Below are 17,854 nucleotides of genomic sequence, written 5' to 3' on the forward strand. Positions count from 1 at the left end.
AAAGTAATTGTTTTTCTTTTTTCTTTAGTATAAGAGTCAGAAAGCATCAACTAAATACAACTAGAAGGAATAGCACTGAAGTTTAGACACAACTTTTTATACTTGTTTTATAAACACCAAAATCTTGGATTTAGTGTTAGTTAATTACTAGAATGCTGTTAATGAAATATTCACGGAAGACAACCAATAACTCCACATATGATAGTTTTGCCCCATTGGATCTTCAGTCAACAAGATATATCAAATGTTTAAACCTGTGATTCCTCTTGTACTTAGCAGGATTACTACCACAGAATTTAAGTTATTGAGTTATTTGAGATAAGGAAAATCTGCCTGATCTATATCTGAAGTTCCTAACATGGTACCTAAGGACATGAAGTGTGACTGCAGACACCTTCCTTGATATCCAAAAAGGCTTCCTGCCTAACATGATTTTTTACAGTCAGATAGGCAGACAGATGAAAATAGAAAGCTGGCATGCAGCAAAGCAAAGGCCAGCCTCCAGCATCATATTTGTTTCCAAGAATGCTTTCTAGTCTCAAAATGGACTCCAACTGTCTTTTCAAAATTCTTAGATCCAAAAAAGTTTCCAGATCCCTGGTCTATATAAGAGGGATTTTGGAGGGGAAAAGGAGAGAGAACAAGGAAATGAGAATCCACCAATTATGAGATCTGTTTAAAAGTACAGGAACTAAAAGATAGCTGTATCCTTCTAACAATAGGGACTGAATGAGAAACCTGACTTCACTGTCCAAGTCTTTCTTATCTAGAGGGTGAATAATACAATCTCTTAATAAAAGCTTATAGGTATATGTCTATGAAAGTTTTCTTCAGTTTAGTACAGGCACTAAAACCTGAGTATAAAATTTGTTCAATTTTCGTTTAGGCACAAAAGGAAAGTTGGGGGAGGGGGGATAATCCAAGAAATGGAGGTTAATTTCTCAGCCAGCTTTGTGCTGCTACCAAGCAATGGGCCAGAGTTACAACATGCTCTATTTCTCTTCCATTATATTATTACTCAGCCCACACCAAGAGTTTCTTGCTTACAAATCTGGCCTATAATTTCCCTATGACTGAGAGGAGAATGATAGGTCATCAGTTAACTGGGTTCATTTTGTTTCCTTTTTTGAAGCTGGAGACTATTATTGCTTCATTCAGGCAAGCAGCCAAGTCTATTAATAATAGTACAATGAACTGTAAGCAGAGGTGCCTGGTTGTTGATATAAAATTTCTCTAACTTGCAAGGTTCAAATCAGCACCTTAGGCTCCCCCAGATTTGCCTGAACCATCTCTCCACTATAGAGAGAGAGAAAGGAAAAAAAATCTGAAAATTCCTACAAAATTTCAAAATATAGCAGATACAAGTTTCATAACAATCCTCCAATACAACTATTTGCTAGAATCATAGAGTATTCATTTTTAAGGTGTTATAAGAAAATTCCTTCCTTCTGAATTCTTTTCTTTAAGCAAAGGCTGGCTTTGTAATCCCTTTTAATACTAAGGCCTTGCAACTTCTTCCCATCACAGCAGAAATATCAACAGATAATTTGATGGGGGGGGGGGAATTGAAAGTACTTGAATTATGCTAATCAGTAAATAGTTTATTTCCACTATGTCTATATTTTGACACAACTCAAAGAATTTGTTAAAGAGAAAATTGAGAACTCAGCAAAGAATATTAGTTGCCATATGATCTGAGGAAAATCGTACACATCAAAATGATGAATGGATACTGATAGTTATCTGTATGCTCATCACTAAAAAAGCTGTAAATTGCAAGCCACCTTGAATGTTCATTTCAAATGGAAAGGCAACATATAAATCAAGTAAGTGAATATATAAATGAGTAGGCTTGAATCTGTTATCTAAAACAATGAGAAAACAGAACATAGTCCACCATACTAATTCCTAACCTTGAGCTGAAGGTAAAGTCACCCTTAAAAGCTCCCAAGGTACTTCCATTTTGGATAATTTTAGCAAGGTGGCTAGCAAAAAGGACATTCTAGAAAAATTAACTGTTGAACCTTCCAAACGTCTAATGTAAGGTATTATATTAATACCTATCTCCTTATCAGTGTGGTCCCTAAGAGTCAACACTAGCTTGATGGAACATAATCAGTATTAAAATTACCCTGAAACGGAATATTAAAATTACTTTCTGTAAGACTTTGTGCTACTCAAAAAAATTTCCCCTAGAATAGGAAGTATCACCTCAGGTCAGTCAATTTGAATTTTACCTTTCATATTTAAATCAAGATAGGGACAGGGAAATGTTATGTAACAAAACCTGTGTTTTTAAGCAAAGCAACCTTAATAAAAACAGTTGATGACTCAGTAGTATAAGTACCTCAACATTAAGGGCAGTAGAAATAGCCAAGAGTGACTTGGCCTTTTCACTGGCATTATAAAAGCTCAGAAGTTGTCAAGAAAGCCATTCTTAACACTCATTTTCTCCCTTTCTTCCCTCCTAGTTGTATGATAACCATTTCATTTTAGAAAGGAACTAAATGTTTTAGTCATTCTGTTCCTGAGCCCTTTCCCAGTTCCTTTTTAGTGATAGTATTAATACTGCTATTTAATGTGTAAAGAATATATTTATCTCCTGCAGGAATTGTATTGAGTTCTTCTTTAGGGATCTTGATATCCATGTTATCAGCAGTTTGATACTCAGGAATAACATAACCTACAGGAACAGGATGCAGGTTTCTGGGAGTCAGGATCTTCAAGTAGCAGGCTGGAGGCTGCAAGACAATAACTACGTTTGATTTTACATTTGCATTTGATTTAAGCAATATATTTTTGGAAATACTGTAATAACAGTTAATAATAATTAATAAACTTAAACGTACTTAATTATAATTAAGTATAAAGATTTAATTACTCTTTTGGAGATTTTGGGGATTAGATGCAACTGTTTCGGGGGTGCTTGCAGTCCTGGGTTCACAAGCACCTTCGGCCTCTTAACAGGTCTACTATTACTTGCACCTCTGAGTGAGATGGGCAGTGACTGAATTTGAAATATAAAAAAATAATAAATAATGAAAGTCTTTAAGAACTTCTGATTGAACAAAGCTTTTGACTTTTACTTTTCACAGATAGTCCTCACTTACTGATGGTGATTGGGACTGGAAACTCTGTCACTAAGCAACATAGTCATAAGGCACAACATCACATGACCGTGCCAACTTAACAGCAGTTACAGCAGTCCCCGGTGCCGTTGTTCGGTGAATCCTGTGCAGTTGCAGCATCCTGCAGTCATGTGATTACCATTTCCAAACTCCTGCCAGCTTCCCCCTTGACTTTGCTTGTCGGAAGCTGGCAGTGAAGGTTGCAAGTGGTGATTGCATGACCATGGGATGCTGTGACATGATTGTCAGCTGGTTGCCAAGTGCCCGAATCGTGATCAGGTGACCGTGGGGACGCTGCGACAGCTGCAACTTTGAGGATGTGTTATGAATACCCCTCGTTCCGTGCCGTCATAACTTCAAACAATCACAGGACGAGTGAATGTTAAACAAGGACGTGTACTGTGCAAAACTGACTTTCTGGAGAAGGAGAGAGATCTATTTTACTTCTCTGAAGATTCAAAATAATAGTTCTGTATCATTGATTATAGTCAGAAAATAAACTTAAAACACACTTTCCCAGATTACATACTGGGGCATTCCACACTCCAACAGGATTTTTTCCAGTGACGGGGAATACATTGTAGCTTGTGATTATAATATGCATGGAAAGAGCATACCACTAAAGCACACCCATCCATTTTTTTGTTTTTGTTTTTAGGGTTTATCTTAGTGCTTAATGTCATTTTTTTCTGATAGAAATAGACCACAATTGCACAAATATTCTTGGAACTGTATGTACAGTATGTTCCTGTACTACAGATTTTGTGTCCGGTTGCACGTTTAGCAATAATAATAAATAATAATAATGAAAACTTAATAGTGTAAAAGAACAGGTCTACTATTACTTGCAATTTTGATAACTCTGTAGTCTGGCAATTAGATTATCATTAGATTATCTGACTTCAATAAAGATCATCCATGGGTTTATGTTCAATAATTGTTCATGTTCATACATATTCTACCTGCTATTGGAAAAGAAAAAAAGGTGTCAATTTGGCTGGAATTAAAACTGAATGTATCTTGGAGATAGGAGTCGGCAGAATCTAAAAAGACTCCAGGAGGTAGAGAAGAACAGAATCGACAGCAGACAGTATATGGAAGACAAAGAAGGTAGTGGTGGAACCTGTTCATATTTTCATTTATTGATTTCAATCACTCAGACAATTCTTTGATCACAGGCTTATTTTATTTTAAAGTTTGTATTCCTAGACCTTTATGGAACAGCTGTTCTTTATAAACATACCAGTAAACATCACCAAGAAATACATTGCAAACTGCTAAAACATCATAGAAAGTTGACTTTAACCACTCGAGTTTTACAGGCATTAAAAACAGAAAAGGACAACGCTGATGATTTAACTTAGCAGTAATGTTTGTTTTTTCTGTCAAGTATACAACCTTATGGTTAAGAAAGGAGTCAGTAATTTTTTTGGTTAACATGAGAGATTAAAATCGGAGGGTGTATTTACCTTGTTTGATTTTTTTTTTCTCTCCTCTGACCTCTAAAAGACTTTAAGTAAATTTTGTGGTAGAGCAAAGAACATGAGCACAGAGAGAGTCTGAGACAGTCATAGTGTCTGAATATACTTTTTGTGGTATTGGCAACATTGCTTCGATTAAAGATTGGCCCATGGCTTGAGTTTATACATCTTTATTTTCCTTCCCAAAAAAATTGTAACAGAATTAAGTAATGCAGAGGCAACTGATCTTACTTAAGTATGTATAATTAATTTTATATTATAAGAAGGGTTTAATTTTAAAGTATAATTATACATCGTCATCCCTTCATGACCCATGCATAATTCAGTAGATGAAGCATTTTAGGCTGCTAAATTTTCATGGGAAAGGGGGATAAAAAAGATCACACTCTGCCTAGAGTCTGTTCTCCAATCTCTTGCAAAATATACCGAAAAGATTGAGACAGCCCAATCTGTTGCAGGTACATAAGGAGAGAATACACAGGAGGTTTCAGTCCCTATTTTCAGGGCATTCCTTTTTCTGTTAAAAAGAGGATAATTTATAGCTTACCTTACATAGGAACTAAGAAATCAGGTCCAGTTCAGTTCAAGCTTCCAAAAACTTATTAAAGTCAAGGGGAACTCCAATACCTGGCAAAACCCCACAAATTATGTCTGTCCCAGTATGTATACAAAGTCTCTGAGTTGTTCATAAAAACAACTAGGAAGCTTTTACTTGTAGAAAACTTTACTCAGCTTTACTAGTAGAAAGGGGCTCTTTATTCAGAAAAGGGGACAGCAATGCAACCAAAATCTAATAATCCAAGGGCAACTATAGAAACTGTGTGAAAACATTATATTAGAAAAGTTGTCTTCTGATTTATATTTCATTAATACAGTGGTTCAATTTCAATATGACATTGAAAAGGGCAGGGGAAAATATTTCTTTTTCTATTTCTGAGATCAATGTTTCAAAAAATAATGATTACAGAGTCTTAAAACAGAATTGGAACAACAGCTGAGATCTGCAAGTAATTTCATTGCCTGAAATAGTAATAATATTAATAAGTACCTAAAGATTGTTAATTTCTTCCAGTGACTTTGCATATATTGGCAAAGAAAATGGAAAAATGGAACAGTTTGCTTTTTAATGAGTAAGCACATTAAGTACACAGTTTAAAAATAATAGAAATATAAAGGCATGGAAGAAGTCTGGAATATCATGAAGGAAGGACAGAAGACTGCTGTATTAAGATGATTTCACGCAACGTAAGTAAGTACAAGACTGAACTGATAACTGAACTAGTATTTGCAAAGATAATTACATTTAGCAGTTTCCTCAAACTTGCCCCTTCCAGAAATGTTGAATGACTCTCATCATCCCCAATCACCATGACAACTGGTCATACAGGCTGGTCATGATGGAGTATATCATAATTGGCTTGGGGAAGGTTACTATAGCATCTACAGCTGTTTAATCATTGAGACAAGAGTTATATTTTATTCTGTATCTGAATGAATGGTTAGTTTCTAAGAAAAGACTCCAGATTTTAAAATATCTCACCCATAATGACAAGAAGGTTAAGAACTTTTCAAATGCCTCTGAGCACTAAGAGGACTATCACTGCAGAAAGAGTAAATCAGTAAAACAAACAAACAAACAAACATCAACCTGGTCTTAATTTGTAAAAGTTTGAAAGATTTGGGATACGTATTCATGAAGTAAGTGGACACAGTTAATACAGCTAGACTACCAATTAAAATTCATCCTTGGAATATAAGTGGTGAATGTTTTCATAGCACTTCCACAACCCAAACATAAGGGGAAAGGATAAAAAGGGATAATTGGTTCAGAGAGCAAGCAGATATCAAATAGAACTGCACAACTGAAGTTATAAAATAAAGCAAGAATCCTGAGGAGGAAACCTAAAATATTGGGAAGAAAGAAACAGTGCCAAGCACTGGAAACAGCAGGTGGCTTTGGGGAGTCTTGGGATGTTCAAGAGCGGAAGGGGGGTAATGGACAGTTGGATATCCAGAGTAGACATCAATAGGCCATACTTCCAGCTAAAATAATTGAAGCACAGTGTTGAGGCCTAACTGTACAGAAGTAACAACAAGGATTTCGGATGGATCAATATCAAAGGCTAAAGGATCGGTGAGGAAAGAGAAGGTATTAACTAGAATATTCTATCACATACTATTAGTTGTATGGATAGACTACCAGTCCCACTAAGTGGGCTACTAAAAAAACACCACCTGCATTTTACACTTTGTGAGGAAGCCCTTTTTTAAACTTTTTTTTTTAAAGGAATCAGGTGACTATTAAAATTGGGTGAGTTTTGCTTAGCAGCAACCCAAAAGTATCACTGTTACTCCTATCTGCAACTTCCTTCCCTCCACCTTCAGAACCTGAGGCTGCACATTTTGCTTCCTTCTGGAAAAAGGCTTTTGCCATTCAATCCTTAGTGCCCCGAATCTGAGATTTCTATCAGACCATTACATTTCCCCTCCCTGCTCCTCATCAGATGTGTGGGATGAGCCACTTGTGACATCTGAAAGGAAATTATTTTAAAGCAGGCTGTTATAATATGGCAAGGTGGCTCTTTAAGAATTCAATTAACTTCCAGCCTGTTTTGCAGTAAATCATCCAAGAGCACGTCCTGCCACTCTTCATTCCAGGGATAGTGTCCGGAGACTGCCCAGATGTTTCAGCCTCCGGTTCTCCTCCGTGGAAAGTTTCCGCCTGGAGGCTGCTGCGCTTTGACATTCTGTTCTCCTGACTCTCCTTAATCTAGAGGGCTGTCAGAGCTGTCACATGAAGAGTGAATCATGGGCCTTACTGAAAGCCCTTGAGCCTGCAGAGGAGCTCAGGGCAGGCAGCTGCACAAACCCGCACCCAGATGCACACTCTCCTCGTTGAGGGTTTTGCAGCCCAACCTTTGGATAATCCCAGAAGTTGACTGACAGGCCTTGTTTGCTCAATAACAGAAATTTGCCAAAAACAAATTGGCTGTCTTTCAAACAGACACCCTGGCCTGGGCTCCTTAGCCTCACCTTTTTCTCCCCTGCCCCACCACCCCTCCCCCCGCTCCACCCTTCCACACAGCACGATCCATTTTCTTCCCTTTAAACAAACCGGAGTTATAAAAGAATGCTGCTGCGCCGCTCGCCTTCATAGATTTGCACATTGTCCCTCCTCCCGGCCTTTCTTCTTCAGTGTTTCCCAGGATAACATATAATCCTTTGCACCTGCAAATGCTCCACAGACTGCCGACTGCCAAGAATCAACCACGTGTCCTTGCTTCCATGACCAGAGTTCCTATGTTTAAAGAGACAGGAGGTGGGGGGACAAAACGTTAGTATCTGCCTCCTTTCTAGTTTGCTGGTTTCCTATCAGGGGGTGGATGCTGGAGTTTTCAAAGGCTATTTTTGTGGTATTTTCAATTACATAATAAGTAATCTCCTGTACCCACCATCCCCCCACCAAAAGACTGCATGTAAAAGTAGATGGTCTGGGAATGATAAATGGCACTGAAAGAGAGTAAGCTTGTTTGCAGAGAGTTAAATATATATTCATTTCAGTCTGGAGAAATGCAGTTTTGCAGATACTGCCCGGATCTTTTTTCCTCTTGGGAAGATAAAACATGAACAAAAAATACTGGAAAAAATATCAGCAGTGATTTCCAAACTGAATGTTCATGCCAAACAAAACCATTTCCAAAGAACTGTTTCACATTACACCATACCCAACACTTTGGCCTATATTAATAATATTAAGAACTTATTAAGTTGACCAGTCCCAAAGCTAAGCAACCATCACTATTAACAGTGGTCTTGATGATGCAGAAAAACGGCCAGATGATAGTAACTTGCCTTAGACAACCCTCTAACTATGTGGCTAGGCTGAAATTTAAACACAGTTTAGATGGTATACAGTTTTATATACCTAACAGCTCAGCTGTGGATCTGTATTCCCCACCTGACCCACATTTTGGGCAGAAATACAAACATCTAAACTGAAAGCCAATTTACAATTTCAAAAATAACAGCTAATCATGAGCACATTTTCCTCCAGTGTTCCCAGAAAATTGATTGACAGGCTGTTGCAACAATTCCCAAAACAGCAATCCCCAATTCCAGTGGATTTTTTAAAGTTTTGGAGAATACTGGAGAATGAAATTTCACAGCAGAGTCTTGTATCAGTAGATAGGGCATAGCCAAAGTAAGGCTCATCCCACAACCACAAAAGCCACAACTATTTCTGGAGAAAAACTAAGACTCAAACATTCAAATCCTAGACCAGCTTTCCCCTCTGTGATGTCTTCCAGATGTTTTGGAATACCTTACCTGCCTTAACCAGCATGGGCAGTTGTAAGGAATTGTGGCAGTCTCATTACAAAATATCTGGAGAGCACCATATTATGAAGGGCTATCACAGACCATATTACCTATAACCTAGGTACATGCCAACTTCTTAAAACCTGAGCCTGACAGACAAGAACCAAGAAAAATGGGCAACACCCTTCCATATAACTCAGAGCAATTTAGAGGGCCATGGCCAAAGGGAGAATACAAACTGGCCAACAGGAAATAACATAATCCCCTTACAAAGAGGCCAATTTAATTATGGTGTAGTCTTCCCCAGCAAGGCAGGGAAAGCCCCACTATCTGAATCATTTAAAAATAGACCACAGAATGCAGCATTTGAGAACATACCACAGGGAATAATTCCTGCACTGGCACTGGACGTAAATGAGCTAACATGTTTCTTTCCATTGCCCTGTTTTACATAGAGATCCAACTGAAAATATGCAAGAAAGAAGGAATGAACCCATCTGCTAAAGGGGAGGAGAACATTGTACAACAATCACTGAAAGCCTACAAAGTTTGGTGGAATTTTTACCTAGAGAACAAGGATGAGTATGTATTTTCTTGAGGAGTGCATTCTGCTGAAGGACTGATTGTCAGGGACTGCATGTACCCCTTTAATCCAGGAATGGGTTAAAGGGATAAGTTCTCCGCTGTACCTCTCACTATGTCCTCCCCTCTCCCCCCCCCCCCGCATACTTCCTCTATCAATCCTCCTCTTGCATACATATGTATCTCTCTTTCCACTCTCTTCCCTTCCATAAATTTATCAGGGTGGGATAGATGTTGTCTACCTGAGATATGAAGCAATCAATGGCAGAGGTCTACTCCCCCACTGCACATACATAGTTGCCACTCTTCTCTCCTATCAGTTCTCCTCCCTCCTTTTTCTTTCTCCTTTCCATCTTCCTTCTTATACTGACCTCTCTTGCATGAAATTAGGCAGAATGTCATATGTAAATTTTGCATGGTATTTTATTCACCTATGCTATATATAACATTGGGAGCATGGGAAGATATACAGGTAGTCCTTGCTTAACAACTGTTCGTTTAACGATGGTTTGAAGTTACAATGGCTACAGAAAAAGTGCTTTACAACCTGTACTTGTACTTACAACCACTGCAAACCATCACACTACCCCCCACAGTCACATGACCGCAATTTTGACCTTTTTTATGACAGTCATAAAGCAAATCACCACAGTGGTTAAGCAAATTGTGGCCATTAAGCAAATTCTGACAAAAAAAGTCCATTGGGGAAGCTGGATTTGCTTAATGACCATGTGATTCACTTAACAACCATGTGATTCACTTAATGACCACATGATTCCCTTAACGACTGCAGTGATTCGCTTTACGACCATCGTAAAAATGGTAGTAAAACTGGGTCTGGTCATGTGGTGACTTGCTTAACAACCGCCCCACGTAATGACCAATTTTCTGGCCCCTATTGTAGTCTTTAAGCAAGGACTACCTTTATGTGGATAGAAGGGAATCACATAATAATATAGGGACTTTTTAATGTAAGGGAAACTCCCTTGGAGTCTGTTGCTTATGTTAGTTATGACACCTCATAATCTGCCACTTGGAAAAACGAGGATTAGTCTAAGTATGGTACAGTCCCCTTGTTATCAAATATGTAGCAAATTCTTCATCGTATATATTGTTGTAATTACTTTTTCCAAATAATCTCATACAGTGAATGCTTATGAGGCAAGATATCAGATAATCTCTCTGAAAATATAAGTAAATGCCTGGCAGGGGAAGACTTATCAAATCTGATGTCCTTCAGAAGTATTTACAGCTACTACAAGCCAAGCCATATTTGAAAAGGTATGTTAAGATCCATTAGTAAATGATTTTTTAAAAAATAAAACAAAGTCTCAAGAGTATCTCTATACTGTACCTCTCAGATATGCCTTAATCTATATTCATGGATACATAGATAAGAGAACCACTGTGGTAGTTCATGTCATGGACTAGCATCAAAGACACCCAGGTTCAAGTCCACCCTCAGCCACAGAAGCTCACTGGGTGCCTTTGATGGTGACTGGAAACCCTTTATGGACTTTTTGCATAAAAATGAAAAAAATGACCTTGTGATTTATGGCTTTGATGATTAGACAGGAGAGATTATAGAAAGATGAGACTCATGATCTCAGAGGTCTCTCAGAGGTTTAACCTCTCAGAGAGAGAGGTTAAAATATAATTGTACTTATAACTGCTGTGAAGAATATCGGAAGCCATTTCTTTGTATCTTTTTTCTTTCTTTTCTATTTTTCTTTTACTTTTTTTTTCTTTTCTTGCACGTTTAGCTTTCTCTTTGATTTCTTTCTTTTTTCTTCCTTACTATATATCAGTTTGTATTTGTTTTTATCTTTCTTTTAAAAAGCTTTAATAAAAATTACATACATAAGCTCATTGGGTGCTTTTGGGACAGTCACTCTCTCTCAGATCACCCTATCTCATAGGTCTCCTCTTGCTGGCGTAAATTTAAGGGAAATCTCCATGGAAGCCACCTTGAGCTTTTGTTAGAAAGGCAGGATATACAACTTTCAAAGAAATAAAATAAATAACTACATATTGAAATATTCTCTCTGAGGAACGAAGAAATGAAACAGTGAAAAGCAAGTTGCTATATAGTAGCATTTTTCAACTATTTGTGAAGACTAAATAGGACCTCTCAATTGCAGCCGCCCATTTTTAAGATTCCCTTTATCAAAACAAAAACAAAACAAAAACCATAGAAGTACAACATACTTGTCTGGGTCTACTATTTGGACCACATTTCAGTAGGATGTTTACAATGCCCAAGGCACCCAAGTTTCGCCACAGAAATAGCAAATGGTGTAAATTTACCATAGGCAGTGCAGTGAAGATTTTTCAGCGAGTAATTCCTGAACATTTTATCTTAGGACTCACTCCTAGGAAGTCCCCAAATATAATATTCTGGATCTGTTAATGAAAAATTGCTCCCTTCCTAGGATAGGGAAGAAAATAAAAAAGATCAGAGGAGAAAAGAAAAAAAAAACATACGTGCGCACACACATACACTGCTAGTGCAAATTGGTAGTCTTTTTGAAGTGCAAAATTACTCATCTCTTCATTTTGTTCTCAAAACTTAGAACTGTTTTTGGAGGCAGAAAATCCATGAAGTACTGTGCTACATTGCAATAGTATACTATGAAGCATAACAGGCCATTTGCTGCCTTGTTGTGCGATCCCAACCTCTGATGCTCAAAAAATTGTTTTTCCTGACCCAGAGTATAGGGTACTTCATACTGATAACAGAACACTGTAATCAACATCAAATATTATTGTGCTGTAAGCATCTTTCTGATAGAGATTAGCAGAATGAGTAGGATGCCAACAGTAGAAATAGCTATATTGGGCTGGGGATGATATGTGTCAGGGCTCTAAGGGAGTCCCAAATAATCAACAGTCTGCCACTGGAGAATACAGGATAGTCCCAGTCTTTCAAATTTAACATTAATAAATGTAGTATTTCCATGAAGTCAAAAAGATAAGCATGAAACCCATTGCCCAGAAAAACAGTCACCTGATTAACAATAAACTAAAGTAGTCAAATAAGATTATAATTTCTTTGGTCTCCTATGTAAAACCAACTGTGCACAGATATACAGACATGTGCAGAGGTATGCAGACATACACTGGAAAACAACATATCTGCTTCTTTTAGGTTTAATTATCTCTGAACTTTAAAAATCCACTGGCTAGGCATTAAAACAAGTATCCAAGGATTCACTCACCTATTTCTTTCTAATCATCCCATTATCTGATTGCCTTGGGCATGTACTATTAAAGACAGCAGGCTATAATTAACCACGTTTTTGTTCCAGGGCAATACCTATTCCCTCCAGTGTCCCCACTATTGGAAAGCAAAAACTGACAAGCAGTGCATTTTTAAAGCAGACCATGATGCTGAGCCTGTGTCATGTGTATTTTATTAGATCCAAGACTGAATAGAAGACTTTGTTTTCCACTTCAAAGGACCCGTTCCAATCTTGTGCTCTTCCCTTATGAATAACAAATTTGAAATAAATCTTTGGGATGAAACACATGGAAACTCATACAGTCTGGGTTCTCTCTGTCTTCCTAGGTCACTTGTGTGCTATGTTCCATTTGTTTATTATTAAATAGTTTAAGAAATTCCAAAGTGTGACCTATGCTGAAATGCAAGCATATTTCTGCATACTATAAGATACACCATGCATCTTTCTCAAAAGACAAAGGCTATTCTTATGCTGGATTATATTTAAATGTGCTCCTCTGCTATGTTTTGCCATGCATTCAATATGGACATCATTTCACTATTTCTGGGCAAGGAAAACTAATCTTATCACTTTTTCAAAAGTCCATGCTGCCCCGTTAACAATGTTAAATCTTCTGCAACACATTTAACATAATAACCCTTCAGAGAGCTGATATCCACGCACCCAAATTAGCTGACAGACATCTCCCAATTCTACTCTGTGCCAATGATGCAGTTCTTCTCTCCTTGTCTTCTGTGGGCATGAAGCAGGCACTAAGAATCCTGGCATCCTACTGTAATGAGGAACAACTAATTATCAATTATGATAAATCTAAAGTTTTAGTTTTCTCCAACAAAAGACAAAGGCACAAATGGATCATTGATTCCCATGAATTAGAGCAGATCAAATGTTTTAAATACCTGGGCATAGTATTTCAGGCCCCTAGGAAATTAACAGCCCAGGTAAATTATGCCACTTCCACTGCCCAAAAGAGCACACAAGCAATAACCAAATTTTATAGGCAACAGGCAGCAAATTACATTCCAGTAGCAATCAAACGGTTTATGGCTAAAACAACTGCCCAACTATTATATGGGATACAACTTGGCCCATATACAAACTTAAGGGCTTATGAAACAATTCAATTGAATTTTCTTAGGATTCTGTTCGGTACCCCAAAATGTACCCCAATGCAGTTTTGAGGCTTGAGGCAAATGTGCCAAGCATTAAGGCCGAGGCCTGGACCAGGATTCTAATCATAGGCCTCAGAATCATGTTTGACCCTACCGGCCTGATGCCTCTGCTGCTGTCAAACAGCCACCAATCTCATTGGCACCATACCTGTATAGAAGAACTTTGTAGCCTGGGCCTCTCTCCAGAATATTTAGGCCAATTAACCCTGGAAAAGGCCAAATCAATAGCAGAAGAAAGAATTAGGAACATTGATTGCCAAAATGATAACACCAGTGCTTCTGAATTCTATTGCCAATTGTTATATAGTTGCAAGCCCTCTACTGCAGGGTATCTATACAATCTAACCCTAAATAAATATAGATGGGCCTTTTCCAATGGATGCCTTCCCTTCAGCACTGCTGGCAGGAAGATTTCATGGGACTCCTTATTTACAGAGAATTTGTCCTTGTGGATCCAGGGAGGTAGAAACTCCTGCTCATGTCCTTTTACGGTGTCCTTTTTATTATGCCCCAAGACGTGCTCTGATCCCTCCATTCATCTCTAAATTTAAGGGCCATACCAATAAGTTTTATGTTTATTATTTTCTAAGCGATGATGACTAGACACTCACATACCAGGTGGCCAAATATCTTTATCATGTTATACAACTGTGCAAAACATTTAATTAGTTATGTTGTTTTATTGTTGTATTGTTTTCCTCTTTCCTTGATAACAAATTGTTGTGTTATTTATTTTTACAAAGGCTGGTCAAAGTCTGTAATAAAGATATTTGATTTGATTTTGATTTGTTTAACATAATGAAATATCCACAAAAACCTTTGTACATTACACGAATGAGAGAATAAACTGTAACATTCTTGTAAAAAGAGATTCAAATGCTTTACATAAATAATTTTAAACATGTTGCTATACTTCTTTTCTTCCTTGGTGTCAATAATCTGAAACCTTCTCACTCTAGTTTTCTTTATTTTTATTTTCTTCACTGGTAGCCAGGTAACTAGTGTATTTGTGTAATGAGGGAGGGTGTGGCCTAAGGAGATCAACACCCTATATCAAGGTGTGCATAATTATTAGGCAGCTTCTTTTCCTCAGGCAAAATGGGCCAAAAAAGAGATTTAACTGACTCTGAAAAGTCAAAAATTGTAAAAAGTCTTTCAGAGAGATGCAGCACTCTTGAAATTGCTAAGATATTGGGGCGTGACCACAGAACCATCAAACATTTTGTTGCAAATAGTCAACAGGGTCACAAGAAACGTGTTTGAGAAAAAAAGACACAAATTAACTGCCAAAGATTTGAGAAGAATCCAACATGAAGCTACCAGGAACCCATTATCCTCCAGTGCTGTCATATTCCAGAACTGCAACCTACCTGGAGTGCCCAGAAGTACAAGGTGTTCAGTGCTCAGAGACATGGCCAAGGTAAGGAAGGCTGAAACTCGACCACCACTGAACAAGACATGTAAGTTGAAATGGCAAGACCGGACCAAGAAATATCTGAAGACCGATTTTTCAAAGGTTTTATGGACTGATGAGATGAGAGTGACTCTTGACAGACCAGATGGATGGGCCCATGTCTGGATCGGTAACGGGCACAGAGCTCCACTTCGACTCAGACGCCAGCAAGGTGGAGGTGGGGTATTGGTATGGGCTGGTGTTATTACAGATGAGCCAGTTGGACCTTTTCAGGTTGAAGATGGACTCAAAATCAACTTCCAAACCTACTGCCAGTTTTTAGAAGACACTTTCTTCAAGCAGTGGTACAGGAAAAAGTCTGCATCTTTCAAGAAGACCGTGCTGTTTATGCAGGACAATGCTCCATCGCATGCATCGAAGTACTCCACTGCGTGGCTAGCCAGTAAAGGCCTCAAAGATGAGACAATAATGACATGGCCCCCTTCCTCACCTGACCTAAACCCTATTGAGAACTTGTGGGCGCTTCTCAAACGGGAGATTTACGGTGAAGGAAAACAGTACACCTCTCTGAACAATGTCTGGGAGGCTGTGGTTGCTGCTGCACAAAAAGTTGATCGTCAGCAGATCAAGAAACTGACAGACTCCATGAATGGAAGGCTTATGACTGTTATTGCAAAGAAGGGTGGCTATATTGGTCACTGATTTTTTGTTTGAAATGTCAGAAATGTTCATTTGTAAATTTTGAGTTGTTTGTTTATTATTCTCACTTTAACAGATGAAAATAAATGAGTGAGATGGGGGAATTTTCATTTTTCATTTAGTTGCATAATAATTCCGCACACTAATAGTTGCCCAATAATTGTGCACACATAGATATGCTACTAAGAAAGCCAAGACCTCACTTTTACTTTCTTAAATATTCAGGTTTGAGGTTTATTAACATTTTGGATTGACTGAGAGCACTGTAGTTGTTCAATAATGAAATTCATCCTCAAAATTACAACTTGCCTAATAATTGTGCATGCAGTATAATAATCATGCTTAAGCAACTCCAAAGCCTAACCAGTAATAGTCAAACAGACAATGTTCAGAAACCCAAAACCTGAACCTCTGAGTTCTTACAAACAGCAGGAAAGATGAAATACATTACACTTTTAAAAAATCTACTACTAGGCAGTGTGCATTTTTCAACTGCTAGTTGCTGATCTCAGTTTCTGCTCCCTAGTGAAACTTAGTTTTTCATTTTTAAAAAGAGAGGGGCGAAACCACTGGCTGGAAGCCCAGCACTAAAATCAGACATTCGACTTGCCATGATTATCCAGGGAAACAGAAATAGAGCTCAGTAGTAGAAGTAGTAATAGTAGTAGCAGCAGCAGCAGCAGCATGCGTGCATTACATTTAGATGTTCCCAGGTTTAATTCCAGCTGGTAAGATTACAACCTGGAAAGCCACTTCCACTCAAGACAGGCAGTCTGATGCCTGCTGTACCAATGGCCAGAATCAACAGGGTTACTTCCTAGGCCCATATCCTCGTACCTCCCATTTCAGCAACTTCCAGAATCCCTTCTGGTCTTCCCTTGAATGTTGTAGTGGCATTGCTAAAAATTAGCAGAAAGATTTCCTGCCATTCTGAGTCAAGAAAGACGACAAAAGCTATTGCCTGAAAGCCTGGACAACAGATACAGAGGATACTCTAGAGCTACGCCTAGAAACTGTCTGCCGAAATGCTGCCAGTTCAACTTTACAACTCAATCGTGACTTGTTTCATGGAAGACCCAGTTACTGTATCCCCAAAGGAACTGGTGAAAAAGAAAATCCTGACCAGCCCCATACTTAGGATCATCACTCAGTCTGCTGATATGCTTAGGAAGAGGTCCCTGAATGAAAAGCAGGTTTAATCAAGTACATAAACACACCCACAGCCGCCAAGAAATTACCTACACTAGGACTGCAGAGCTCTTCCCAGCCATATTAAAGATGCCTACCTAGGCCAGCCAAGCTCTTCCTTATTGGCCAGAAGGTTTTATTATAACCAACATATGCTCACGATGCACTATGCTTTTCTATCCCCTCTCATGTCCTTTTAAAGTGTGAAGGAATTTAGATATACTATCCCTGTTTAAGACAGATTTATTTTTTGAAATGTGTCCTACACATGCTCAAAGATACCCTTCTCATTCATGGTGATATGTTTCAGATTTAACTGGGCTCTCCATGCTAAGTAATACTAGACCAGCTTGTACCAGAGATTAAATCCTACTACTCTAATCCTGAGACTGACCTCCTTCAGAGATCCCTTCCAGTTTCCGCCTACTTTTGCCCTAAACATATGATTTGTCAGAAAGGTACTCTAATGCCTTTCTGGAGGAAATGTTTCTTTGTAGACCGTTTTGCAAACAAACAAAAGAATAGTTCATTGTACAATGAGGTACTGGGAAAGAAGCACCAAACCAGGAGTTCTAAAATTAGGGTTCAAAACCCACCTGGAGAGTTGTGAGCAACTTAAACAGAAGTTGCA

General features: G+C 38.2%; 1 protein-coding gene across 3 annotated transcripts in view; it reads right to left on the reverse strand.

The window, feature by feature from the left end:
- The window catches only part of SLC25A26 (solute carrier family 25 member 26), a 151,622-nt gene that overhangs the window by 21,033 nt on the left and 112,735 nt on the right, over positions 1-17,854 (reverse strand). The window contains exon 7 of one of the 3 annotated variants that reach the window (XR_015794960.1): positions 7,725-7,907. Coding sequence is in view for 1 of the 3 variants with exons in the window: in XM_088134369.1 (XP_087990495.1) it covers positions 7,838-7,907 (70 nt within the window). In the remaining 2 variants the exon portion in view is untranslated. The remainder of the gene's footprint in view (positions 1-7,724; positions 7,908-17,854) is intronic. The other 2 variants (XR_015794961.1, XM_088134369.1) reach the window with 2 other exon arrangements.

This window comes from Python bivittatus, unplaced genomic scaffold (genome assembly GCF_059951505.1).
Source record: "Python bivittatus isolate LINGU-HERP-01145 unplaced genomic scaffold, Pbiv_v1 ctg000080_np1212, whole genome shotgun sequence".
NCBI classification, from domain to species: Eukaryota; Metazoa; Chordata; class Lepidosauria; order Squamata; family Pythonidae; genus Python; species Python bivittatus.